This window comes from Marasmius oreades, chromosome 3, assembly GCF_018924745.1.
Source record: "Marasmius oreades isolate 03SP1 chromosome 3, whole genome shotgun sequence".
Lineage (NCBI taxonomy): Eukaryota > Fungi > Basidiomycota > Agaricomycetes > Agaricales > Marasmiaceae > Marasmius > Marasmius oreades.
This window is the reverse complement of record NC_057325.1, coordinates 2,188,247-2,212,996: the sequence shown is the minus strand read 5'-3', so window position 1 is coordinate 2,212,996 and position 24,750 is coordinate 2,188,247. Positions and strand designations below refer to the sequence as shown.

Genomic DNA, 24,750 nt, shown 5'->3' with positions numbered 1-24,750 from the left:
CGCCTACCATCGTGAAGCGTCCTTGCGTTCCATCGATGGTACTAGTGGGTAGCAAACCACATGTAGATATCACATTTTTAAGATCCGCAGTACCAACGGATCATCAATCCCTATAAGCGCACTTGGGACTCAGATGCCTTATAATTCGCTTAAAGCCCTGCTGAATCGTCTGAACCCCTAGCCATTCGAGACTAGAACTGTTCCTTGCGTTACTGAGCTTAACGAGAAGCTTCGATTGTCAGGTTGTTTCCATTTAGTTGGCCGTCAAAGTCCTCGTTTGACTTTCACCAGATCAAAGAGTGAAGATCAACAACTGGTTGCCCAATGTGAGGTGGTACATAGGCCGGATCATGACGAACACTTTTGCAAAGTAAACTTGGCACCGAATGATAAGGAAGATAGCGATAAAAAGTAAAATATCTGGGAATATTCGATAGATTAATGAGAAGGGTCTGGTGTCGGCGTCCAACGCCAGACTTCGAGTATGATGGTAAATTCACGATTTCGATCCGCACTGGTTAAGGCCCGCGCCGCAGAACTGGGCGACAATGATCCAGAGTAAGACCTGAGAAGGACAAGAACGATGCATCGGCGTAGTGTTACTTGAAATCATGTGGCTACGCACCAATCCGACAAGAACACTCAACCCCAGTATCTTCTGATTCCGCCACCACATCTGACGTCTGACGCCTCGCGCACCTCTTCGAAATGCAGTAGCTTGCCCTGCCATGACGTCTGTCTTGTCCACCAATAGCTCGATCCTCTCACCACGGCTTAAGATTTGTTCCACATTCTGAACCATGATATCCTTCACTTGGTTGAGTTGCCTCTGAGCTTTCTGTACTTCATCGGCAGGAGGAGTGGTGTTGTAAGTGTGCATCAAATTTGCAATCGTAGGAGCGAATGTTCCCTGTAAGCCGTATGCAGGAAGTTCAGGATCTGCTGCTGAAGAGGATGGTGCTTCTAAGAACTGGGGAAAGGTTTTAGTGTTACTAACATGAAGACGTATGACCGACGTACCTTCCGCTGAAGTTCAGCAAGAAAGGCGAAGGGCATCTTCCTGAGTAGAACGATAATCGTCAAATGCAAAATAATACAAATACAGGGCAATCAAGACCTTCCAGCAGAGTCCTCCGCCATCACAAGGTATATGAAGCCTCCGTCGGAGACATAATGGAATAGATACTGTTCCCAGACATATGTGAGCTTGCTGGTAAGCAGGGGGTCAGCACAAGCCAAGTCAGATCGAATTGGAGAACATGCCTGTTATTGGGAGGTATCTTGGACAGAATAATCTGAGTAGCTTCGATTTCATTCCGTAAGTGAGTTTATTGGTAACGCATGTATGATATATTATCATACGCACCTTGAGTAAAATCACGGCTGCCGGCTTTATGTTCAGCGAGGATCGTAGAGCCACGAGAAACTAGAGCATGTATCTGAACGACTAGAATTAGATTGAATGTTTGCAACCAAGTGTATATGTATATACTTGCCAAAGACATTCGGTAAGGGACCGTAGACGGTGGGTGGAGAAAGTGAAAGAGGTTTGCTACTGCGGGCAGTGACCATGACGTCTCAATAATTGAAATTCCCACGCTTTGCGTGTCACACCGAAAATTCCCCGTCAAAATTAAAAATTAGTGGTGCTTATGAGCTCGCTCTAGGGTAGTATCGGTAGTTCCGGCAGTTCCCTTGCGGGACCACGCTGTGTAATCTATCTATCTATCTATCTATCCGAATGAGCCTCGTTCACGAGCGTCATTTTCGTCATCAGCTGCCTGTCAAGTACTTGAACTGCCGAACCAGTCCCGGCGACTTCGCGCACAAGTTCCTCTCGTTTAAATAACCATCCAGTACTCCTACAAATTTCAAACGAATGCGACTGTTCGAATGGAAGAGGTCTAGGTAGAAACCAGAGTTAACCAGGGCGGATGACTGTTGCAAGTAAAGCGTGATAGGTAAGTCATACACGATATGAATTAGATCAACACGTATAGCTTGAGAATGCGATGCGACGAGAGCAAAAACAGCAATGAAGAATACATACACCTGATCATAAGGGTAGAGTGCAAACATTGAAAATATCTAAATATAAGCTCTCGAAGTTAGAGCCCATCTATAGGCCATCACTAAATGACCTCAGAAATTGGTGGTGCGGGGCGCGAGGAGTTGGGGCCAATAGTTGTGGATTAGCCAGTGCCGTTCCTTGTTGTGCGACCGACCCTAGATCACGACTCAAATCCAGTCCAAGTGCATTCCCAAACTCGGTAGGCATAGGTTGACGGTCATTCCCATCTGACACGTCTGAAGGGATTGGGGTGTATGTAGTAGGCGGCTGAACGGCACGGGAGGATTGACCATGAGCTATAGTCGCAATAGGTATCGTCCCAGAACCTCTCAGCATGTGAATATCAGTTCGGACGGGTATAGGTTGGGTTAAATGTCTCGACGGTCGTGGTCGTCCTCCTCCACTCTCTCTAGCTGGCTGTGTAAAGTGCGTGTGACCAGTCGTCGTCGAAGCATTACCAGGCCTTGGAGTCTCGGGCGTGAAGAAGCCGAGGGTCGTAGTTGCGGATCCCGCGGGCGCGCCACTCGCACTCGATAACGATGTATTTGTATCGCCAGCTCGTGAATGTATCAATGAAACATTACTACCTCTGCTTGGCTGCGGTGGAATTGGAGGTAGAAAAGAATTTTGCAAGGATACAATACTGGAGATACTACTCCTTCTGTCGGATGGTGAGGGAAATGTTGTTAGGCTGTTCAGGATATCACTATTCATAGACCGTCGCTGAATCCTTTCCCCAACTTGATCAGAGTGCCAAGTTCCAGTGGTGTCGTTCGACAATAGAGATTGACCATCAGAATCTCTCGCCAATGCCTGATGTCGGGGGGGATTCAACTGCACAAACACCTGGCGCATCTGGGTATCGAGAGATGCAGCGGAATCATGGGTCTGCGTGATTCTGGCCCTCGATGTAGCTGGGGCGGTAGCAGACACTGCTCTTGCACTAGGAAATTCGAAACTGTGTTCAATTACTTCCTGTTGAAAAAGAGGTTGGGGTGCAACATTTAGATGCGGTTGCTGAATCTGGGGCCAAGCTTCGTCAACGTTCTCATTGATCAAGCCCAGGCCAGTGACACCACGAATTTGGTCTTGTCTTGTAGCCTCGCGAGCCCAGTCATTACGTGTACGGTCATCCTTGCGTCGATGGCGCCGCGGGTCCGCCTGTGAAGTACGATTCGACGACTCAGCCTGGCGAAGGTTCATGTCTTCGACAGATTTGCGCAGCGCTAAGAGATCCTGTTCTGAGATGGGAGGATTAGAGGGACCGTAATAGGCATCTGGGGCAACTCTATCCGTCTCAGGCGGGCCGGAAGGCATCATGGTTCGTCTTGGAGGTGAAGGAGTAGACGTAGACTGATATCTCGGATAATCAGAGCGAGAACCCCTGGAATATGAGTTGCGCTGGGGATGTACTTCAGAATGATGACCAGTAGTGCTACCATCTGCAAAATGCACCGCAACAGGGTAGGGAGCGACGGCGGGGTCGTTAGCTACAGTATAGGATGTGCCGATCGCTGGGATACGGGAAGGACCAGCAGTGGAGCCTGATTGCTGAACGTACTGAGGTTGTTGGTATCGCAGGGATTCTTCTATGGCGGTCGCCAACTCTAGGTCGTTATCTTCGATGATAGGAGGAGTGTTCAGGTAATAGTTATTGGATGCTATGTGTTGTGGGGGAGCCGGTAGAGGGTTTCGTGCTCTGCTCGTTTGGAAAGTCGGATCCAATAACGGCATTGCCCTTCCCTTCCCTTTATCACGATGATGAGACCGGCCACCCTCCAAAAGGGCTATGTAATCGCGAAGCTCTTGGATTTCTACTCGTGAACGATCAAGTCGACTAGTATGATGAAGAAATAAGTCGATTGTTTTTGTTATGATACTTTGGGGATAATCTCGACGCACTTCTGTAATTCCTGGGCTGACACTTCTTTAGCCATAGACACCTCTTGCTCCTCTAGTGCAGAATTCTGGGCGCTCTTGAGTAGCCTCTTATACGAACGGATGGTGTGTCTGTTCTCCAAGATTTGAGATTGCATCTCTTCTCGTTGCGCCAGAGCTTTTCGAGCTTTTCGCAAGCCCTGATACTGTTGATTCCTCTTAGCAAGATGGGTCGCGATTGGAAGTAATATCAAAACACACCAAGTTTTCATCCTTCCCAACCAACCAACTATCTACCTGGGTAATCAAACTTGCCAGATCCTCTCCTTCCGAATCCCATTTGTCTAAAACGAGCCTTAACAGTGCTTGATCTTCCTGTTCATGAGTGAGGGTTGGAGCGTCAACATGGAGTTTCTTGATACCTGCAACGTGGACAGATCAAACATTAAGTCATATTTCCAAGAGCAGGGATTTACCAGCAGGAGCAAAGAAATGTCTGCACAGAGGGCAGCGTCCTCGGCTTTGACTATCGGTTGTTGTGTCCAGTATTGTTTCTAGGCATCTATGAATCCAATTTCGATCACCATTACATGTCTGCAAGTTTGAAGATTCGCTTAGCTTACCCTTTACAGAAGATATGACAGCAAGCTGTTCCGTCCTTGGTGAGTGCTAACACGTAGCGAACAGTAACAGAAGGAGGAATTCACGTACGAATTACGTGGGGTTGCTTGGCCACAGGTGCATCTTCAGTGTAGGCTTGCAGACACACATCACAAGCACTTGAGAAATGGTATATGAACATGTCGAAAGCATAATTAGAGGAAAGTGGAAGAAAGCCAGTGAACGAGCATAATAACCGTTGAGAACAAGATGTAGGTAACAAAACACGAGGCGGCGCCACCTACCATGTCCCGAGCACGAATAAGTGCGAGCTGACTTCTAACAGTACAGTAATCTCAAGGTAAGACTGTAATCGTACAGGCTGGGACTTCATCTATTTCATTCTAGCCATGCATGGCCATATCGTTATGATCAAGATGTTCAGTACAAACAACATTTCTCCAAATTTATCCAAATTTATGCTTTCTTGACGTCTATCGACTAGTTTCTCTTTGAGTTGATGATGTCGACAAACTCCGGCTTGAGGGAGGCTCCTCCAACGAGGAATCCGTCTACATCAGGAAGATCGGCTGTAGAAAACCATTAGCTCTTCTGGACAGTAAATAAAATAATGGGACGAACATAGCTCTTTGCAATTAGCAGCGGAGACACTGCCGCCATAGATTAATCTGGTGGAAGATGCAACCACAGGGGATACAGCTGTAGAAAGGAACGTTCGTATATCGGCGTGAGTGTCTTGTGCTTGCTGTGGAGTGGCAACTTTTCCTGTTCCGATTGCCCATACAGGCTCGTAGGCCACGACAATTTTACTGAAGTTCGTCAGTTGTGAAGGAGATATTGTCTGTATCAATTAAGATATACCTCCAATCACCCTCCTTTAGCGCCTTAACTACTGGTTTGAGCTGAGCCTCACAAACTTTGGCAGTTTCCCCTGCTTCGCGTTCTTGGAGCGTTTCACCAATGCAAAGAATGACACTGAGACCTGAGTCAAGCGCAGCACGAGTTTTCTGGGCTACAAACTCTGAGGACTCGTGTAAAAGTGTCCTACGTTCCGAGTGCCCTAATATCAACAGTTGTCAGCGCTGTACATCGTGCTTCATGCCCCCATACCCAGGATGACATAGGGTATTTCAGCATCAGCGAGTTGCCTAGGGCTGCGGAATTCAATGGTTAGCGTTAAGCATTCGAAAGCGGTCATTATCTACCTGACTTCGCCTGTGAAAGCACCAGCGTCCTTGCAATAGCAGTTTTGTGCGGAAACTTTAATATCTTTGCGAATGCTTTCGAGAATCGCGAAAAGATAGAGATGAGGCGGAGCAATGACTACCTCTAGAGGTGTAAAAGCTAAATTTTACACACATCCAACGAGAGCTAACATGGAGTACCGGTAGATGGATCGATGTCAGCGTCGTTGAGGACCTTGATCAAAGCCTTCTTCGCCTCTCTTGTAGCAGGATTCATTTTGAAATTTCCTCCGACGAAAAACTGACGAGCCATTGTATGTTGAGGTGAAGGTCACGGTTGTCTTTGGAAGATGAAGAGAATCAGCTACGATCGATACCTATTAGGCGGTAAAGCCCGGGAAGATTAGATTAGATCCTAGGTACATGACATGATACTTATGATCCAAACATAGCTCTCCTTCAATATTAATCAATCCCGGTCTGAGTGCCATGCCATGCGTACGCGTGTACATCGGCACATTCTTTCGACAATGACGCGGCTACAAAATCTGCAGCTGGTCTCTATCTCTATCAAGTTCCACGACCTGCACAGACGAAGACTCCAATGTTCAACCCATTCCGTCCTCCTCCAGCTGCTCCGAATTTTGGGAGAGGAAAGATTCTCCCTCAAGGGCAAGCATCGTAAGCGGCGAGTTCTTACTGGGTTCGGAAAGAACTCATCCAGACTTCAATACCTATCTCTAATCAGGTTTTTCTCACAACTTGTATTTCATTGGTTATCTCCTTTCCTTGCGGTTGGTTTTTCTCGGCCACTCGAGAAAGACGGTGCGTTTCCAACTTGTTTGAATGGGCTCCATCGAATGTGAACTTTATGTGGATACAGATCTCTGGGACCTCCCTTCGGAACGCCTTACCCACAATGTTACGAATGAATTGGAAACCAATTTCTTCTCTCGATGTCCACCTGAAAATCGCCCTTCTTTTCTTGTCAAGGAATCTGAATTCTCCACGGCTTTCCAGAAAGCCTTTGAAACCAAAAACTCGTTGCCAAGTGAAACGCCTCCTTCACTTGCGGGCTCGAGGAATTCTCATTACGATTCCTCTTTGGCGAAGGCTATCCTTCGTACCTTCCGCGAAAGTATAGTGATATCCGGCATTTTTAAGCTCTTATCAGGTATCGGGATACACATTTTACGGTCGTCGAATCTTTCTAATCATTGTTGAAGATACCCTGAACACAACAACTCCCTTGGTGAACAAGGTGCTGCTTGCTTGGCTTGAGCAGTCTTATATATACTATCGTGCCAACGAGGCAGAAAGGGCCGTGATCCCCGCGCCACGTGGTATTGGATACGGAATTGGACTCGCCATTGCAATTTTTGCGATGCAAGGTGACTTATCCACTCAATCACTATTAATCATGCAATTAACTCTCTTCGCCAGAAACTGCTAGTCTGGTAAGTGCACTTCTCAACCCAATGTGGTACTTCCACTCACAGAATCAAAATTCGAAGTTGTCAAATCATTTTATGCAAAGTCAGTTTTGCCCACCCGAATTTTCGACAGAATGACTAGACATCACTATATAGAAACCATGGCCAATGGACTTTCCATTAGAAGCGGAGTATGTGTCCAGCTGAGCTCGGATGGCAATACTGATGAACTCTCGATATTCGCAGCTTATTGGAAACATATTCCGGAAATCTCTCCGCCTGTCAGGAAGAGCAAGGACTGAACATAGCGTCGGAAAGATCACGACGATGATTTCTACCGATGCTTCAAGGCTGGATAGGTTCAGTGCCTTTGGACACATGTAATCTGTTTGGTCATCTCTTACCACTCTTCGTGAAGGCTGATCGAAGCGATCGTATATAGCCTCTGGGTTTCTCCAATACAGGTTAACTTGATTTTACCCACCTTTAACCGTCATGTCTGACTGTTGTTTGTATTCAGTTTGCGATAGGCGTTGGGCTTCTCATCGGTAACGTATGCGGATGAAATGGTTTGCTCTAAGCGTCCGAATTGATTTCCTCCCAGCTTGGATATTCGGCCCTTGTCGGTCTGGGGGTACGTCGACTTCTTTGCACACCGATTTTCCGATCGATGTAATCTTGCTCAGGTCCTCATCATTGGGCTCCCAGTGCAATTTCTCCTCGTGAGAATAATATTCAACCAGAGAAAGAAAGGAGTCAAAATTACCGACTCGAGGGTTCGTCTTACGAATGAGGTGAATGGTTCCAAAGGACTACATACTTATATTCACCACCGAGCCAATTGGATAGGTTCTTCAAGGTGTTCGGTTGATCAAAGCCTACGCGTGGGAGGATTTTTACACGACAATTATTGGAAATTTACGGAAAAAGGAGATCAAGACGATCCGTAAATCAGCGTATGCGATCTGTACCTACTGAGAAGAACCTATACTCAGCCTCACGTTCAGTATAGCCCGGTCGTGCTTACTTGCCTTTGTGACCTTCCTTCCAGTGTTGGCTTCGGTACTTTCATTCGTGAGTCTCATCCCCTCGTTTCCTCGTTCGTCTCAATCTTTCACGATGGGACGCCTTTAGATCACATACGCCCTTACTAGTCACGATCTCAACGTTGCCGTTGTTTTCAGCTCGCTACAGCTATTCAATGTAAGCGTTCTTGCGAATCGTCTCTCAGTTGAGAGTATTCATCTCCATTACAGATAATCCGTGTCCCTCTCACATTCTTTCCGATTGTTCTGACAGCACTGTCAGACGCTCTAGTAGCACTACGCCGCATTGGCTCATTTCTCACTGCCGAGGAACTTGATGAACCCTATCAAGTAGACCCGAAAGGAGACTTTGCTATTGAGGTCAATGGCGACTTTTCCTGGGAGACGGTGGGTAAATTGGATGGACCCAAGGTCCAAAAACACGCCAAAGGGAAGGAAAATCCCGATGTGCCTATCAGCCGCGAAAAATCAGCCGCCCGGCGTGACGTACGTCAAGTTCAGGCGACGCCAAGGGACGAGAAAGATGAAGGGCGACCATTTACATTGAAGAGCCTAAAATTTTCGGTACCGAGAGGATCATTTGTTGCCATCGTGGGAAGGGTTGGGTCTGGAAAGGCATGTTTGAATATTGGTCGAACTTGAAAGTCGAAGGGGCTGAGTTTTCATCACGATAGAGCTCGATCCTGCAAGCACTGGTCGGGGAAATGAGACGAGTGCAAGGCTGCGTCACCTTTGGAGGAACGGTCGCCTACGTCCCACAGACACCTTGGATCAGGAACACTACACTGAAGGAGAATATTCTGTTTGGTCAGAAAGAAGACGAACAAAGGTGAATCCACTTTACGTTTCAAACCACGAGGATACGTTCTCAAACGCTCGCAGGTTTCAGGAGACTATCACTGCCTGCAGTCTTGGACACGATTTGGGGGTACTACCTGAGGGCGAGGAAACCGAGATTGGGGAAAAGGGAATTAATCTTAGCGGTGTTGTATCTCGTCATTCGTTCCAATCGAGACTTACTCTTCATTATAGGCGGTCAGAAGGTAAATCAAATATCACCTTCAATAAAATACTCCATTCTGAGCGCGCGTCGCAGGCCCGTGTTTCACTAGCGCGCGCCGCATATTCACTTTCCGATATTGTACTAATGGATGATCCCCTGTCTGCTGTCGATTCATATGTGGGGAAAGAGATACTGAATAATTGTATCCTGAATGGTATCATGGCTGACCGGACCAGAATATTGGTCACTCATGCGCTCCATGTTTTGGACAAGACGGATCATATCTTTGTGGTAGACAAAGGGAAAATTCGAGAACAGGGAACGTACGAGGTCAGTATCGTTCGGTCTATAGTATTTCAGGCTCTCAATCGGTTCCAGTCCCTGAGAAAAGAGAGCGTGCTATTTTCTCACCTCATGGAAGAGTATGGTAACCTCGAAGAACAGGAAATCAAGCAGAGCGACAAGCGGGAAAACCAGGAACCTAAAATACGTTCTCTTCCCAACGCCACAAAGCAGTTGATGCAGGACGAGGAGCGAAATACGGGTGCGGTATCCGCGGCGACTTACAAGAGATATCTTCGATTTGCCGGCGGTTTCGTTTGGGCTCCGACGATTATCCTCTTGATTTCGCTCGCGCAAGGCGCTCAAGGTGAGCCTCAGTGACGCCATCATTTTTCGGTCATGTTTAGAGAGTGCTAGTGGGGAACAATCTGTTCCTCGGCTTTTGGACGTCAAACAGCATACCAGGCTTTCAGCAAGGCCAATATATTGCTGTTTATGCCGGTCTAGGTAGGTAGGGTATCTTCATACTTGAGGGACTAACTAACGATTCTCGCATGTATTTCTCAGGCGCGGCTTCCGCTGCTCTCCAGTTCTTGACGAGCTTCATATTTGCGTACGTTCACCGTTTCCTACCTGCCAACTGCATGAAACTGATATACGCGCACCCTCGCAGGGTTGCTGGATTATTTGCTAGCCTGAGCTTATTCCGAACAGCGCTACGTGCAGTACTCCAATCGCCCGTTTCGTTTTTCGATACAACCCCCATAGGTCCGTGTTCTGCTGGTATCTAAAGCTTTTAAAGAATTTCTAATAAGTAGCTCTTTACAGGTAGAGTTCTGTCCCGCTTATCAAAGGACCAGGATACTCTCGACCAGGAACTCACCGCAAATCTCTCTCAGGTATAGGTTCTTTTATCGTCCAAACGAGGTTTTTCAAGAAATCGACATTTACATTATATCTAGTTTATGTTGACTTTCAGTTCTGTGCTGGGAACCATGGCGCTTGTGCTCTACGTTCTTCCCTACCTGGGGATCATATTCATCCCGATGATAGCTCTGTACTACCTGGCTTCGCTGTACTACAGACGGACATCTGTGGAAACTAAACGCCTTGATTCCCTCATGCGATCTGCGTTGTACAGCTCATATACGGGTATGGTTACCACTGATTTCTGCTCTGTCCTTACGTTCTCTGACAGAAAGCTCGCAGAGACGCTGACAGGGCTTGCAACAATTCGTGCATACGGCGAACAGGTAGGGTTGCCGCTGCAAAATCTCGATCGATCTCATCGCATAACAGGATCGGGCAGTCAAGGATGCTGAACAAGGACTGGACCTGGAGAACCGAGCCTACTATATGACTATCACTATACAGCGATGGTTAGGCGTGAGACTGGATTTACTCGGGAATGTCCTTGTTTTCGGCATTGTTTTGTTTGCCTCTGGCTTTCGAAAGGCTGTTGATCCAGCTAAGATAGGAGTGGTCTTATCATACACCATGAGCAGTGAGCGCCGTTCCTGTACTTTTAGTTTCTTCGACTCTTACTTTCCCTCAGTAACACAGATATTTTGTTAGTACTCCGCTCATTATGATCATGGCGACCAGCTAAATCGGTGTGGCATTGGGCAGCAACGATGGTCACACAGTTTGCGCAACAAGAACAGAGCATGAATGCTGTTGAACGAGTACTTGTCTACACCGAACTTCCTGCTGAGGGTGGTGAAACGAACCCCAGTGAACAACCTCCATCTTCATGGCCCGACAAGGGAGAAATCAAATTTAGCAGTGTTGATCTGTCATATCGAGAAGATCTACCGCTTGTCTTGAAAAATGTCAGCTTCTCTATAAGAGCGGGGGAAAAGGCTAGTCCATAAGAACTTGAATCTTGGGCATTCGCTACTTAGTAACGCCTTCTTCACAGATCGGAGTTGTTGGGCGAACAGGAGCAGGTGGGCGTGATTATCTCAACCTTGGTTCAAATATAAGTACCTGACATTAATATGCATCGTTATCAGGCAAAAGCTCCCTGTTGCAAGCTCTCCTGAGGTTTTTGATCACCTCTAAACGTCGAAAACCTGAACTGATGTCTCGTTACTCAGATTGGTCGAGGTTCAAGGTGGGACAGTTGAAATCGATGGTTATGACACGCGTCAGGTAGATTTGGCATGTCTCCGAGGTCGTCTCGCCCTTGTACCACAAGAAAGCACCTTGTTTTTGGGAACGCTTCGAGAAAATCTGTTCGTCAGCCTCATGGTCAAACCGATTTTATGCTGTCCCTGCTCTGATGTTCGCTTACTAGTGATCCTTTGGGTACGCGGACAGACGCTGAGCTGATCTCCGCTCTGCAAAGATCATGGCTTCTGCCAAAGGAAGGACCCGTGGATCCCACTGTTGAAGCTAAGTTCAGTCTCGATTCTGCCGTTGGTGATGAAGGTAGGAATACGGTCTTCTCTTTACGAATTTCCGTTCTCATCGCCTTCGGTATTGAGGTGCCAATTTTAGTGCTGGAGAGAAGCAGTTGCTAGCCTTATGTCGAGCCTTGGTTAAGGGCAGCCGTATCATTATCTTGGTTAGTGGGAAGTTGGCTCTCAATCCTCGAGTAAAATCAACGAGCGATCTCTCATTGTTACAGGACGAGGCCACAAGCAATGTTGATGTCGAGACCGACTCCAAGATCCAGAAAACGATCCAAGTAGAGTTTGCGACATCCACGCTGATTTGCATTGCACATCGACTCAACACCATCGGTAAGTACACACGATATCGCGCATTGCATTCAAGTTGACCGTTATCTGGGCCCGTTCCTGCTTTCTGATACAAAGCGTATTATGACCGCATTCTGGTCATGGATTCCGGCGAAGTCGCAGAATTTGACACGGTTTTGAATCTGTTCGACCGAGAGGATTCTATTTTCAGGTCTCTTTGCAACGAAGCCAATCTCCAGCGCTCTGACATTGTTCGCATTCGTACTAGCCATCAGACGAAGATGTCATGATGTGGCGGATGCCACCATCTCTCACAGGGTACTAAGATTGCGATAATACAGTAGCAGTGTATTTTCATACAATATCTGTGAAGTAAACATGATGTAAAATGCAGAACGATAGAATAAGTTCCCGGCATAAGAAACACTATGAGAGGGAGTGAGGTGGTGAAGTAAGGAGAAACAGCACAATAGATAGGATTACAGTCCCTCAAGCATTCAACTTGGGCACAACTCTCAACATCTGGTCAATCGTAATAAACTGCACCCAGGATTCCAACTCCTCCTTACTTTCATAGAACACAAACTGGCTCTGCATCGATCCTCTGAAAAACGCAGTAGCACACTGATACTTCTCCTGGACAAGCTGGTCTTTACGTGCCACCCCAATGTCCACGACAAATATCCGAAACTCCCATCCTTGAAGTGGGTGTCCGTCACCTTTGGCCCATTTTTCACCAACGCAGAATTCCAATCGAGTATAGTCGAACCCGATTGGTTGGCCAATAGCTTTGATGTAGGCTTCCTTGAGAGTGAGAATGATACACAGGCGGCGAAGACGGCGTTCATCGGTTAGACCTTCCTCCGATATTGATTTAATTTCGAGTTCTGTCAACTAGATACCGAGGGAACGACATAAGGGTAGGCGTAAAACAAGCATGGTTTCCACGCAGCTCACCTTATGTTGTAGAGACTCGACGTACTGAGAGGTGGTGATTCCCTTCGGTTCCACTGTATGTGGTCGAATTCCCATTCCAATATTCACAACTTTCTTCTGTAGTCCCTGTGTCATCGCCATTCCGCATAACGAGTGTGTCCACCCAAGGTGATAACCTATCATCGAATGAAGGTACCGTTCGGGCCCCATGTCATCGGAAAGCTAAATAGTGTGATGTTTCAAGTGGAGGTGATCCGAGTGGAAATAATTCTCAAAAAGTGAGGCGCAGACCCTTTCGTATCACACACCTGTTCTATCCAGTGTTTTCCGTTCGAAGTAACATTATCCCTCCATTTCGCTCTTGGTATCCGTCGATGTCTCATCATGAGAAGTGGAAGAAGCTGTGTTATGCAGTATCCTAAAAGAAGAACCAAATGACGAGGTTAACCTTTTTGAAAGGCTTTCACGAGCTGTGGTGACACGGGGGAGGGCCTACGCACGAAAAGAATCTGCTTCTCGGGGAGCGTACGGTATGTTGAATCCTGGAACACAGGATTGCAAACAGGTAAAACACGCATCGTATTCCTATGGCGTGATTGAGGTGTGGATTGCAGGTAAGTTGAAGTGGCAGAACTCACGGCTTTCGAGTATTCACGATTAAGATATAGCATCCACACCAGTATGGGACATTCACGTGGGGCCATCTGAGTATCTCGTTCTCTTTCTTTCACCCTCCCCCAACTTCAAATCGATAGATGTCGTTAATTTTTGACTTCAGACTGGGTGAAAAGGGAATTTGAGACTGGAGAGGTTACCCAAGAGATGGTAGAAGATGAGAAGGTCGTGGTTGTTGGTACAAGTGGTGAACGGTCGAGGTACAAGGTCAGCTGTGCATTGTGGGATGATATGAGGCCTTGAGGACCTGGTGCGATGTTCATGAAGTGGCGTGACTCAACATTTATCTTATCAACAAATCAGAAGCTCAAACCAAGCGAAGTAGAAAGTATATGTCTATAGTGAGGATAACTGGTAATAAAAGAGCTAATACTATGTATGTAAAGATCCACAAAAGAAGAGAAGAAAATATTCGCTACATGAAGAGTGCGCGTTCCGACCATTTGGTTCTGCCCAGTGACGAGGAAAAAAGAATATAACAGAACAAAAGTGAAGAGTGACACCGAAAGATGAAAGACGGTAACCCACTAGTAGGCACCGTCAATAACGATTAAGAACAAAACGAAGCAGGAACGTCAGGGAAAGACAATAACAGCAACTTTGGAGGTATCAAGACACGCCAGAGAAATGTGTGGGGCGTACTTGATAAAGCGAAGATATGGAAATGAGCAATAAAGATAATGCATCATCTATGTAGATAGGTTTGCAGAACCACGCCGATATCGATCGTCCATGGGGGAACGGGTACAACGAATAGAAAGAGGAGAGACGAAAGGAAATGAGAAAAAGAGGTGGAGACACAGGAGGATTAAGGTGATATATACGATACGTTCCATGCAGAGACGATGACGAAGAACAGAAAACAGGATCCACGAGACAAGATAGACGGAAACGAGTAAAAAAAAAAAAAATCAAGACGTTCCAGACGGAATAATTATCTCAGTTGGGGGACGGGGAACGTACACTGGGTCTTATCCTCGATACAACTGAGGCCGAACGCGTCGGAATTAATTTCGACAATCTGCTCGGGGGTCGTCCGTATTCTGCTGGTGAAGACGTTGTGTAGGATGGCGAACGGGGAGGGATCCATCGTTCATGATGGATCGATGCCTTCTCATCAGACAGGGATCGGACGACTTTTGGGGGTGGTGGTGTGGGAAGTGGGGGTTGCGAAAGCCTACGAGGCTTTGGCGGGATGTCAGGAGGTGGCGCTGGTGTATGTGACCTTAGTGGAAGGGGTGGAGCGGGCGTAGACACCCGCATGGGCGCAGGTGTATGGGATCGTAACGATGGTGTGTGAGATCGTACAGGGTGGGCGTGGGAGGAAGGCGTAGAGGGTCGTGAAGAGACATGTAAAGACGTTGTTCTCGTGTGATATCGTGACGGTGAAGACGTGGCAGAAGTCGTAGAAGAAGCACTGTTAAAAGGTGAGGGTGGGGAAGGAGTGGCTGAGGTTGTCGGGGGTGGTGACATGGACCTCTGGTCATTGGGAGGAGTAGATGGACCAACGGTTGTAGCCAGCAGCTTAAGCCGGTTCAGCTCTGTCCGAAGAGTCTGACACTCTTGAACTTTTTGACTGAATTGTGAGCGCTAGGGATGGGAAAGAAAGAGTTACGTCAACGCCGAAACCTAAAACACATTCCCACGGGGCTGGACAAAAAAAAAACTTACTTGTCTGTATATAAAAAAGGGGATAGAAAAGTCAATCAACGGTCGCGATATGATCGACATACAGAGAAGTACGTACCGACGAAGTTCGGCCTCGAGCTTGCTGTTGGATATCTCCATGTCGTCGATTCGACCTCTGAGAGTGGCCTCCAACGTTTTAGCGTGCTTGGTAGCTTCTGAATGTACCACATGGTTCATCAGAATGGCACGTAACAGAGCAGCACTAAGTGAGAGCGAGGGTGTCTGCGCAAAGAAATGAGTTATCAAAAGAAGAAGAAGAGATAGAAATTAACCTGATCAGGATCCTTAACAGCCGAATTTAGCCAATCCTCCAGTTCTCGGTGGAGAGTGCTGACCTCTTCCACCGAACATTTTTTTGCGGCGACCTTGGCCACCTTGTCTTCGAGACGCCTTGCTTCCTCACGAACGCGCGAGCATCCACCTTCCGGGAGGGGAAGTCTCTCTTCCCGCTTTGCCCAGTGTGCAGCTGCGGCATCATTAAAATTTTTGTGGTTTTTGTTATAGTTGGACGTCTCCAGAGGTGCAGGAAGACGACGAGAGGTGCTCCATGCACTAGATGAGAAGTCTGTACGGATCAAACGAACATCATCGGTAGAAAAATGCTCTCGACAAAAAGGACAGGCGGGTTGTTGTCGTTCTGAAGTCTTTTCGACTATGGCATTACAACAGTTTGCACATAAAACGTGGCCTGCAAAACAAGTGTCAGAGAAAAATTTCTTTGTGTCCTGTGGCCTTGAATAACTTACCGCACGGAATACAGTGAGGAGGAAGTTGAGAGCCAAATTCCTCTGCGCAAACGTCGCAGTACGAGCCTGTAAGTAGAGTCAACATTTATCGTAGCATGAAAAGCACCTCCGGAGGGGGAGAGTGAGTGGGATAGAGTAAAGAGTAGAGAAAAAAACTGAGTAGGGTCTAGGGCATAAAAAATCTGTCGCTTTGATGGATATATAACATCGGCTATGTAACCTTCTTTCCTGAAAAGGAAAATCTGACTGATTGTGGGTGCTTATTAAGCCTTTTGTTTCCTCTCGCCCATGCGGTTCTCCGAATGTGAGCCTCATCATTCATTCACTCCCGTTTGTCCTGCTTTCGTTGCTTTCTCTTTCATTTACGTTCGAGATGGATTCTCAATATCCCGAGGAAGCTTCTTTCATGGATCTGAGGTCCTTAGGGTCAAGGGTATACTCTCGACACTGCCGCGCCGCAGGGTTTCGGTGATACCCACCTGGCATGAGTTCATTTTTACTCACCGGGCGCGCAGTTCCTGAATGGAAAATAAATAGATAAATTTCTGTACCGGTATGTGTCATCCTCTGCATCGTTTTGACTGATCACTCGGGCTGTCTCTTTCCTTACTCTCATTGGAGAACCAGTGACGAACCGACTCATGGAGGGGGAGAGGCATGTCCGCTGCGCTCTGTTTCCGTTAATTTACCTCGCGACGACGGAACAGAACGACTGAAATCAATCACTCGGCTTTCCCGTTTCATGTGACAGTCGCTGCCCTTCCGTCATGATGAGTTCGTCATAGACGTATCCGCAATTCCATGTCCTCTTTCAATTCTCCATCTGCTTCGCTAGCCGCCCTATGGGGGAGGGCACGTTCTACAATCGGATGAGACCCTTCTGAACGTTTCATGATGATAACGATGGTCCTCCCCGAGGCAAGTAAAGTTCTCGGTTGTTCTGCAATCGTCCTTGATGATCGATGCAAAGTAACAACCCGGAGTCCCCGTTTGATGTGATCTGGTGTGAAAGGGTTAGTCACGTCCCCTTTCTTCTTATTCGACGCCACAGAAAGAAGAATACACGAGCAAAAATGACGCCGAGTCAAGATGAATAAATACAGGAATGGGAGGGGACGAGGGCACGATAAGTTGAGTACCATATTTGCATTTGCATTACATTTCAGCTCGACGGTTCACTTACTTTGTTATCTTCCACACCCTCTACCCTTCTACCCCTCCCCCCTAGCCTCCACTCCTCCGCAAGTTCGGTTCTCGGCTCTCAAAATTGGAGTACTCGCCATCTAAAAATGTGTTAGTCCGATCCTCTAGACACGATGCCCTCAACGCCTGATCGAACTTGCTTCTTTTGTCCTTTCCTTTATCGGTGAGGCGGAGATTTTCATAATCGAGATTCGAAACTAGCAAGTGAGAACAGGGCCAGGTATAAATCGATAATAACCTCACCTTCATATCTATTCACACCATACGACATACGTTACACACGCGGCTACCGTCTCAATGGTCTCCTTACCTTCGTTTAACTTGGCGCCGTTGAAGCGGTTGAAGTACGGAAATTTGGGGAGAATGAAGAAATTAGACTTAGCTGGTGTGTCGAACTCATGGTCGTTTCCGTTGAACTTTCCTCAAAACGATGAGAAAACAAATCGCCTCAGGTGAACCTGGGCTGAAGGAGTCGTCGGTTTATATACCTAATCTCCATCCTGAATGTAGGCCACGGAGAAGAATAGAAATAGAAAATTCAAAAAGAAGACCTGCACCACCTTTGGTCTTCGCGAGATTGCCTCGAGGCTTGAACGTTTGAACGGGGTGACCTGATGATGGCTTCCAGTCTTGTGAGTCTCTGTTTTGTTCCTCCCTCGAACAAGTAAGGAAACCCGGACTAAGGACTTCATCCGCGATAGTAACTGACAATCCAAGGGATTTATTCAGAAAGTCTCGCAGAGTTAACGATACGGGAGTTGAGCGATTGTGCCACGGCCGTGAGTAACTTGTGTTACGATGATAATCAGCTTGTTCATTCATATCTTCTTTCAAGGAGGTAACTTGCACGATTGAACCCGTCGTTCAAAGAACCAGTTATTTAAATGGTACATGTACATAACGTATTCAATTGATAAAGTCTTCGTACTTCCCGTGTCTCATGGGTGTTTATGCATGCAACTGTCAGGGGAAATATTTATTCCTACTTCATGCACATGTCCGGCGACAGTATGTACGTACGGTGTAATTAGTACATGTCTTTCCTTACAGACTTACGGCCACTGATGGATTTTCAACTCTAGGTATATTGCAAAGCCGCTCTCTAATCACACGCGAAGGGGAAATACTTTAGTTAATCGTAAGTCAACTGCGGTTAAGTCGTTCACGAAGGTTGAGGGAATTTCATTTCGTATCGTATAATGAACAACAAAATGTTGATCGCGTGAGATATAGATACTAGATAGAGTAAAGAGAGTCGGTGTGAGTGTACTATGTATTGAGGTAATCTACGATGGTTTTTGAACAAACGGTCCGAAGTCACTTTTAGGCATAAGTAATGTCCCATGGGGCGATTGGGAGGGAATCGCTTACGACTCAAGGGACTCGCTGGGCGTAAGTATGTACGTTTTGATGTTCAGCTAACGGCTGTCTGATCTGCAAAATGAGGGTGGGCGGTTTTGGGGCGGGGTAATAGGCAACTGTTGGGCGCCGTCAAAAGCATAACAGAACAGAAACTTGTACATACTCATCAGGAAACGTCTCGCTCGAACGAATGGTAGTAAGCCCTCAAGGCCTCACAAGCCCACACCTTGCTTTGTGCGTCCTTCAGGGCCTCACTTATCTTCAACGAGTAGTAGGGGTCGGCCTTTGCACGATTCAATTCGTTGGCATGTGAAGAACCCGCGAAGACAATGCGAAGGAATGGCTGGATTGGTTATCCCAATGATGCGACCATGAGGTGAATGAATGTACATAGTTGGATTTGTTCCGCTAGATTTTTCCAACCATGTTGCGAAAAAGATCGGCTAGTCGTTCTGTTGATAACTGATAAGATAGTTGAAGACGCGGTCACCTGCTTCTCGGTGTCTCTGCTTCCGCGTTCAAACCGTTCATTGACATTCATTCCTAGGCTGTCGACTCTTTCACTACTTCTCTACAACTGGGGAAATCAAGCCAGGTATGCTTATCACAGAGATCCTCGTGGCTCACCATCACGGTGTTCTTTTTCCCCTTTCTGCCCCTGCGTTCATATCTCGTTCAAAGCCTTTGAGCTCGTTTACCAACTACAGCTGTCTTCTGTTTTAACGTGTAAACGGCGCTTAGGCTATCCAATGATCGGCCCACAATGTTGTCCTTTGACACTCCGCTCTGTTCTCATCAAATCTTCGTTGGGACACCGTCTTACCACCGAATCTTCGTCCGGTAGACAGATGGAGGCTACTGTACTGTAAATCATGCCAAAACCATCTCTCTAACCATCGACGATCAGTGGAGTGAACGAGCGGCTTAGTTTTTGCCAACATGCTTCCCACACAACAACATTGGAACCGCACTTGTCCTTGCTGCACAAAAATATACCACCAAAAAAGACTTATAACGAGACGTGGGCGGAAACCTAACGCCATACAAACCGGGGAGAGATAGATAAAACTGGGGTGGAATCACAGTTAAATGGTGTGGTGAGTTCGTGGTGACCAGTAAATCTTCCCTTTCTTCAGTTTTCTTCGGTCCCCCTATTCTCCGTCTCGGAGCATTTCACGAACTTGGCCGCAACCGATCTCGTAAAAGACTCACTCGTCTCATTCGGGGTTGGAATTGAATGTAGACGAGACTGTCCTAGAGAACAAACAAACAGCACACACTAGTACCGCGACATACCTGTAGCCACCGTCGGAGATGTCATCGCCTTCTTACTGAATTAGTGCGGTAGATCTGATTTGCGTTTCAAAGGGGCCGATCCTCGCATAACCAAAGCCTGATTACAGCACCTGTTCGGGTTTCGCAACGATACTGAGGAAATAGCTTCGGGATTTACAAGATCAAGAGCAAGATAACAACGAGAACGACTTCAATTGCGCGCCATGGCCAGAGTTAGTTTTTATCGGTGTCCCCTGCCCATTCTATTCTATGTTTCGAGTACGAGATCCCGTGGTGAAACGGGCAGGGGGCAGTGTCTTCAAAACAAAACAAAAAAAAAACGCCGCCGGGCTAAGGCGAATGGTCTTGAGTGAGGTTATGGTATTGTGGTGCGAATGATTTATACACATACCGAAGAGTCCACAAATCTATGGACCTGGAAGAGGGTGATATATGACGATGGTATAACCGCTGAATCTACAGGTCTGTGGTGACAGTGATGTATTGACTCGGAGTTGCCGCCAGTATTAAGACTGTACTCGCCGCACCGGACAGCTTGAACAGAGGATTATAGCCAGTGAATGGGGTGGGAAAGCGGGAAGGGAGAGGCCCACCGTTGGCAACTCCCTGAAACCTGTACATAGGCGCCGCTACCTCAAATCCGCGCCCGCTCTGTAAAGCTAAAGATGGGTAAGTAGAACGCATACAGAGACGTAACCGAACAAGACCCCCAAGGTCCAAAGGGGGGGGGGGGGGGTTGGGGTAGCCCTTTGGATGTAGAGGACCCCGTAGGCCTGACCGGAAACAGGCTACCTGCTGGTAGAAAAAGGAGTTAGGCGGAGGAACGGATCATGGAAAAGTAATTGGAATGTCAAACGTTTGTCAAAATGGACAGAGGGAATCCATCATAGCGTGTACCGTTTCGGAGATGGTACTTGGATTTGACAGCGCCCAGCATGAATGTTGCTGTGGGCAAGGTAATTATGAATGATTGGTTTGTATGTCCCTTGACGACGCAACTGGTAAGTAGTTTTCTGGATATGGATCAGTCCTGATTAACAGCCTGTCGAGGAGTGTGTGAAGGAGTCGACTCGTAATCAGTGGTTTCGACAACCACTGGAGCCAGTGCAAAGGCGGTGAGCTGCGCGGTTGCAAATAGGGAAGTTTCTCACTGAAGGCACAATGCCCGTGGTAATAACTGGACGACGTTAAATTTATTCTCAGCCGTAAATTACGGGCCTATGGTAAATTGCCCTGTGCAACGCAGGGATAAGCTCTGTATAACTTGAAAGTTTTGACTTGGGTGAGCTGGGGATCATCGATGAGAGATGCAGCAGTGGTCGCATCGGCTACGTTGGCGAACTCTGTTATTTGGGAGGGTGAGAGAAAGGAGATAGAGGAAGGGAGGACTGACCATGAACGACATGATACTCCGGATAATCGGTGGATACAGTGGCACCATGTTTCATGGTGCTGTGATCAAATAAGCTCAAGACGTGTGTCCTGAGTGAGGAGGGGATGGAAGGTGGCTTATCGGTCGTAGATGCATAGGTGAGGAGAGCCTGAGTAGTGTGCTCTCCCAGTTCGAAACCACAGGGAACGCCAGAGGAAGCGACATTGACGATGTGGTAACATCTCCTGTCTAGAAGTGCAAGACGTTTGACGAGATCTGCCTCACGTGGGCTCCGATTCTCTCTGAGGGTTGTGTAAGACGGATGAGAGAAGATATCGGGATGGGTGACTTGGTATATGGAGAGCCAGGTGTCGTCGCCAGGGTCAGTGGACTGGTAGCGAGCACCAGACAGAAACTGAGGGAGATGGTTGAGACGAAGGGGAATGTGTTCGTTGTTGTACCAATCCTGGAACTCATCCAACGACACTCGACCGCCAGGCTCGCTAAACACCAGGAAAAAGGCAGACATAGCGTGGGAACACTATGAGGTAATCGTATGTCCATATATGGGAAAACTAAGTGTAACCCCGTGTCGGGGTCTCACTTTAAATAAGCTGCCTGTTTCGGCCTGGCCACCTCACCTAATGTCCCTTCCCTCTCTACCAGAAGAACTGACCGACAGAATCTTCCAGTTTGCTGTCCATCCAGATATCCTCAAAACTTGTTCTCAGTTCCACAGAATCGCTCTTCCTCATCTCTACAACCACGTCGTTCTTTCCACCAAACGCCAGTCCACGCTCTTTCTTCAGTCCAGTCACTCCCATCTCCTCAAAAGTCTTGTCGTAACCGTAGATGCCTTCACTCCAGAACTACTTACCTCAGACTTGCAATCCCTCGATATTGAACTCCTCGACGTCGACGTCGACATCGACCTCCCCCCCAGCTTGACTCATCTCACCATCAGGAAACCGCCGACAGCAGCCTACCTCAGCTCTGACAACACCAGACGTTTCATCTATCGTCTAGCCCAGCAGTTGCCTCCAACCCTCACCACTGTCCACGTCGCCTTTAAACTTTCCGATCCTACTCTTGATTCGGCCTCCCCCGTAACCCATCTCGCTCGCTCACTTGCGTCTCTTCCCAATCTACACACCTTCATCACCCTCCTTCCGAGCGTTTGGAGTGAGGTCTTATTACTCGTCTCTTCTAATCTTTCTCTACGACGCATTACTTTGGGACAAGGCATCGTCCCAACTGGTTTGTTTATGAATACCGCTGTCAAGCATCCTAGGCTGATGGAACTCATAAGGGCCGGAACGTCAGTTTCTCTGTGCTTCTTTTCCCTCTATCTCTTAAGTCTAACTCTCCAAACAGTCCCATCATCCGACATCGTGCACAAACTTTACCTCAGACCGCCTTCCCTCCTTCACTTATCACGACGTCATGCCCACGACCTTCAACCAAAAAGCAACAGCCGCCCTCACCCCAATCTGCCCATCCCCACAATACTCGAGTCCTCCAGAGAAGGTGGTCCAATGCTCATCCATGAGCCCATCCCCGAAAACGGGCTGTGCATCACATTACGCATCGCCTCACGACGTTACATGTTATCGTGTAAGCGGCTCCGTTCCCTGGACTCACCACACTTTTTCGTTTTTCTTTTCTTTACTTGGAATCGCGTACTCCTTACTCTACAATACCCGTTTTACTTGTTTTTGGACTTCTTTTTTTACGATATGATTTTTGTATTCGACTCTGGTCGTGACTATATATTCTGCTGGGATCTAGAGTATTCCTGAATACATCATCTGCACCGCTAGTATCGGATGAGTACATTTTCGAGGGCGTGCAGCTCGGACTTATGTCCTGGCCTTCGGAATGCAGTGGCAGAACTTAGTCTTTCGTAAGAAAAGATTTGCAATGGGTCGCGTCAAACATAAACAACACGTCTCACAGATGGTCATCCCAATAATCTTCTCTCCCTCTACGCTGTCCGAACCCTCCCTTTCAGGCCCACTAGCACGTATATCCGACTCTGAACTCCTCCTGCTCGAATTCCAAGGGGAGATTCATGTCGATTCCGAGGAAGGAGATGTGAAAAGTGGTCAACTAGTAGGAACACTTACTATCGATGAGGGGCTAGTGAGTACTGAGCCTTCGTTCTTAGTTCCAATTCCCATCACGCTGTCGTTGTCGATCCATGTCTTCTATCGATTCTATCGATTTTACACGACCTTACACAACCCATAGACCCGCCCTGCCCTCCGAATAGGCCACAACCAACTTGAAGGAAAACTCGTCACGTTGGCGAAGCCCCTTGCTGTGCTTCGAAAACAAAGACCAAAACCTCAACCTCAACAAAACTTCCCGGACGAAACGAATTATGACGAAAACACTGTGAATTTGGATCAGGAAGAGGAACTCGAGAATATGAATATGGTGATGGCCACTTCGCTCACCCCCCAAGCCCCAACAGAATGGCACGGTATCGCACTTATCAGACGTAAGATCGTCTTTTCGAAACGGCCTATGCCGATTGTTGGGATTGGGAAAACGTCGAGTCTGGTGTGAGGAGAAGGGCATTGCAGGCCTTTTTGGATGGCGAATAGAACAGAACGGCGAGACGAGAGCCCGGTGCACCACGTAAAGGTCGGATTCGATTCGCTACGCCGTACCTTGATATTGTAGTCTTGGATTGCGGCAAGGTGTTGGATGATGGCATGAGACGAGGCAAAGGGACCCCTTGGACCGTGCTGAAATGAAGGAAGAGATGACGCTGCCACACATATGGACGAGCATGCATAATGCCACAGCCTCTCTTCAATGATGGAGGGTTTCCACTTACTGTAAGGTCCTCAGAAGGATCGGGATTCGGGGTTGAAAGATGATCAAACGAGACGGGTAGTGACTCTGAGACGATAGGTCGTTTTTTATTCATGACTTGATACATCATTTTCCCTTTGTAGACGTCGACAAGAACCAATCATGATCTGACCATGCAATCGGCTACCTCGGTATAGAATGGGAAGAAACTGTAGTCCAGTACATCCATGAATCCGTATCCGAGCTAGAGCTGCTCGATATGCACGAATTGAGTTTGTTGAGTTTGATAACGAAGACGACTTCGTCGTATATTCGTGACTTGAAGAGAACTTCATTCTCGAGAGCAGGTCGAGCGCTCCTTTCAAGATTTTATCCATAGTGATGGGTTGTTGAGGGCCAAATGGGCAGTCGAGTTCATATTTTTA

At 47.4% G+C, this 24,750-nt stretch overlaps 10 protein-coding genes across 10 annotated transcripts; 3 read left to right on the top strand and 7 right to left on the bottom strand.

Annotated features, from left to right (window-relative positions):
• Window positions 1-256: 256 nt before the first annotated feature.
• On the bottom strand, window positions 257-1,539 carry E1B28_006021 (uncharacterized protein). The gene is made up of 7 exons (XM_043150628.1): window positions 1,497-1,539; window positions 1,367-1,439; window positions 1,264-1,303; window positions 1,118-1,210; window positions 1,021-1,060; window positions 626-970; window positions 257-565 (listed from the first exon to the last, which is right to left on the bottom strand). Exons 1-7 carry the CDS (start codon window positions 1,503-1,505, stop codon window positions 497-499), a joined length of 669 nt encoding a protein of 222 aa, XP_043011717.1. The 5' UTR covers window positions 1,506-1,539; the 3' UTR covers window positions 257-496.
• Window positions 1,540-1,810: 271 nt separating this feature from the next.
• E1B28_006020 (uncharacterized protein) lies at window positions 1,811-4,840 on the bottom strand. Its single transcript, XM_043150627.1, has 6 exons — window positions 4,661-4,840; window positions 4,573-4,597; window positions 4,426-4,511; window positions 4,211-4,371; window positions 3,974-4,155; window positions 1,811-3,908 (listed from the first exon to the last, which is right to left on the bottom strand). The coding sequence occupies exons 1-6, from the start codon at window positions 4,749-4,751 to the stop codon at window positions 2,120-2,122; spliced, it is 2,334 nt and encodes a 777-aa protein (XP_043011716.1). The 5' UTR covers window positions 4,752-4,840; the 3' UTR covers window positions 1,811-2,119.
• Window positions 4,841-4,929: 89 nt separating this feature from the next.
• E1B28_006019 (uncharacterized protein) lies at window positions 4,930-6,129 on the bottom strand. The gene is made up of 6 exons (XM_043150626.1): window positions 5,956-6,129; window positions 5,776-5,899; window positions 5,681-5,724; window positions 5,432-5,630; window positions 5,192-5,379; window positions 4,930-5,139 (listed from the first exon to the last, which is right to left on the bottom strand). The coding sequence occupies exons 1-6, from the start codon at window positions 6,065-6,067 to the stop codon at window positions 5,051-5,053; spliced, it is 756 nt and encodes a 251-aa protein (XP_043011715.1). The 5' UTR covers window positions 6,068-6,129; the 3' UTR covers window positions 4,930-5,050.
• Window positions 6,130-6,228: 99 nt separating this feature from the next.
• E1B28_006018 (uncharacterized protein) lies at window positions 6,229-12,542 on the top strand. Its single transcript, XM_043150625.1, has 37 exons — window positions 6,229-6,435; window positions 6,503-6,579; window positions 6,638-6,928; window positions 6,981-7,145; window positions 7,198-7,211; window positions 7,269-7,290; window positions 7,344-7,378; window positions 7,434-7,567; window positions 7,630-7,651; window positions 7,708-7,740; window positions 7,792-7,821; window positions 7,874-7,981; window positions 8,037-8,143; window positions 8,195-8,261; window positions 8,322-8,390; window positions 8,444-8,848; window positions 8,908-9,062; window positions 9,116-9,216; window positions 9,266-9,276; window positions 9,330-9,566; window positions 9,615-9,885; window positions 9,936-10,025; window positions 10,086-10,131; window positions 10,192-10,286; window positions 10,347-10,417; window positions 10,481-10,670; window positions 10,728-10,771; window positions 10,818-11,022; window positions 11,074-11,088; window positions 11,148-11,380; window positions 11,440-11,467; window positions 11,534-11,564; window positions 11,618-11,755; window positions 11,818-11,951; window positions 12,008-12,087; window positions 12,151-12,265; window positions 12,341-12,542. The coding sequence occupies exons 1-37, from the start codon at window positions 6,359-6,361 to the stop codon at window positions 12,511-12,513; spliced, it is 4,119 nt and encodes a 1,372-aa protein (XP_043011714.1). The 5' UTR covers window positions 6,229-6,358; the 3' UTR covers window positions 12,514-12,542.
• Window positions 12,543-12,712: 170 nt separating this feature from the next.
• Window positions 12,713-13,342, bottom strand: E1B28_006017 (uncharacterized protein; the record flags this gene model as incomplete). Its single annotated transcript, XM_043150624.1, has 2 exons — window positions 12,713-13,117; window positions 13,181-13,342. 2 exons carry the CDS (start codon window positions 13,340-13,342, stop codon window positions 12,713-12,715), a joined length of 567 nt encoding a protein of 188 aa, XP_043011713.1.
• Window positions 13,343-13,398: 56 nt separating this feature from the next.
• On the bottom strand, window positions 13,399-13,863 carry E1B28_006016 (uncharacterized protein; the record flags this gene model as incomplete). Its single annotated transcript, XM_043150623.1, has 3 exons — window positions 13,399-13,577; window positions 13,660-13,744; window positions 13,798-13,863. The coding sequence occupies 3 exons, from the start codon at window positions 13,861-13,863 to the stop codon at window positions 13,399-13,401; spliced, it is 330 nt and encodes a 109-aa protein (XP_043011712.1).
• A 910-nt stretch (window positions 13,864-14,773) lies between these two features.
• On the bottom strand, window positions 14,774-16,354 carry E1B28_006015 (uncharacterized protein; the record flags this gene model as incomplete). The annotated part of the gene is made up of 5 exons (XM_043150622.1): window positions 14,774-15,424; window positions 15,506-15,509; window positions 15,582-15,745; window positions 15,796-16,211; window positions 16,270-16,354. 5 exons carry the CDS (start codon window positions 16,352-16,354, stop codon window positions 14,774-14,776), a joined length of 1,320 nt encoding a protein of 439 aa, XP_043011711.1.
• A 4,941-nt stretch (window positions 16,355-21,295) lies between these two features.
• On the bottom strand, window positions 21,296-22,031 carry E1B28_006014 (uncharacterized protein; the record flags this gene model as incomplete). The annotated part of the gene is made up of 2 exons (XM_043150621.1): window positions 21,296-21,473; window positions 21,524-22,031. 2 exons carry the CDS (start codon window positions 22,029-22,031, stop codon window positions 21,349-21,351), a joined length of 633 nt encoding a protein of 210 aa, XP_043011710.1. The 3' UTR covers window positions 21,296-21,348.
• Window positions 22,032-22,146: 115 nt separating this feature from the next.
• Window positions 22,147-23,329, top strand: E1B28_006013 (uncharacterized protein; the record flags this gene model as incomplete). Its single annotated transcript, XM_043150620.1, has 2 exons — window positions 22,147-22,820; window positions 22,877-23,329. The coding sequence occupies 2 exons, from the start codon at window positions 22,147-22,149 to the stop codon at window positions 23,049-23,051; spliced, it is 849 nt and encodes a 282-aa protein (XP_043011709.1). The 3' UTR covers window positions 23,052-23,329.
• Window positions 23,330-23,422: 93 nt separating this feature from the next.
• On the top strand, window positions 23,423-24,589 carry E1B28_006012 (uncharacterized protein; the record flags this gene model as incomplete). The annotated part of the gene is made up of 2 exons (XM_043150619.1): window positions 23,423-23,644; window positions 23,753-24,589. The coding sequence occupies 2 exons, from the start codon at window positions 23,423-23,425 to the stop codon at window positions 24,071-24,073; spliced, it is 543 nt and encodes a 180-aa protein (XP_043011708.1). The 3' UTR covers window positions 24,074-24,589.
• Window positions 24,590-24,750: the final 161 nt, after the last annotated feature.

Coding starts and splice junctions, on each gene's coding strand:
- E1B28_006021 (XM_043150628.1), bottom strand. Junction 1,211..1,263: donor AAGATACCTCCCAATAACAG/GCATGTTCTCCA, acceptor CCTGCTTACCAG/CAAGCTCACATATGTCTGGG. Junction 971..1,020: donor TTGCTGAACTTCAGCGGAAG/GTACGTCGGTCA, acceptor ACCTTTCCCCAG/TTCTTAGAAGCACCATCCTC.
- E1B28_006018 (XM_043150625.1), top strand. CDS start 6,359: ATGTTCAACCCATTCCGTCCTCCTCCAGCTGCTCCGAATTTTGGGAGA. Junction 10,418..10,480: donor TCACCGCAAATCTCTCTCAG/GTATAGGTTCTT, acceptor CATTATATCTAG/TTTATGTTGACTTTCAGTTC. Junction 12,088..12,150: donor GCAGCCGTATCATTATCTTG/GTTAGTGGGAAG, acceptor TCATTGTTACAG/GACGAGGCCACAAGCAATGT.
- E1B28_006020 (XM_043150627.1), bottom strand. CDS start 4,751: ATGTTCATATACCATTTCTCAAGTGCTTGTGATGTGTGTCTGCAAGCC. Junction 4,156..4,210: donor TTGGGAAGGATGAAAACTTG/GTGTGTTTTGAT, acceptor AGGAATCAACAG/TATCAGGGCTTGCGAAAAGC. Junction 3,909..3,973: donor TCAGCCCAGGAATTACAGAA/GTGCGTCGAGAT, acceptor TCATCATACTAG/TCGACTTGATCGTTCACGAG.
- E1B28_006019 (XM_043150626.1), bottom strand. CDS start 6,067: ATGGCTCGTCAGTTTTTCGTCGGAGGAAATTTCAAAATGAATCCTGCT. Junction 5,631..5,680: donor AATACCCTATGTCATCCTGG/GTATGGGGGCAT, acceptor TGTTGATATTAG/GGCACTCGGAACGTAGGACA. Junction 5,140..5,191: donor TGCTAATTGCAAAGAGCTAT/GTTCGTCCCATT, acceptor GGTTTTCTACAG/CCGATCTTCCTGATGTAGAC.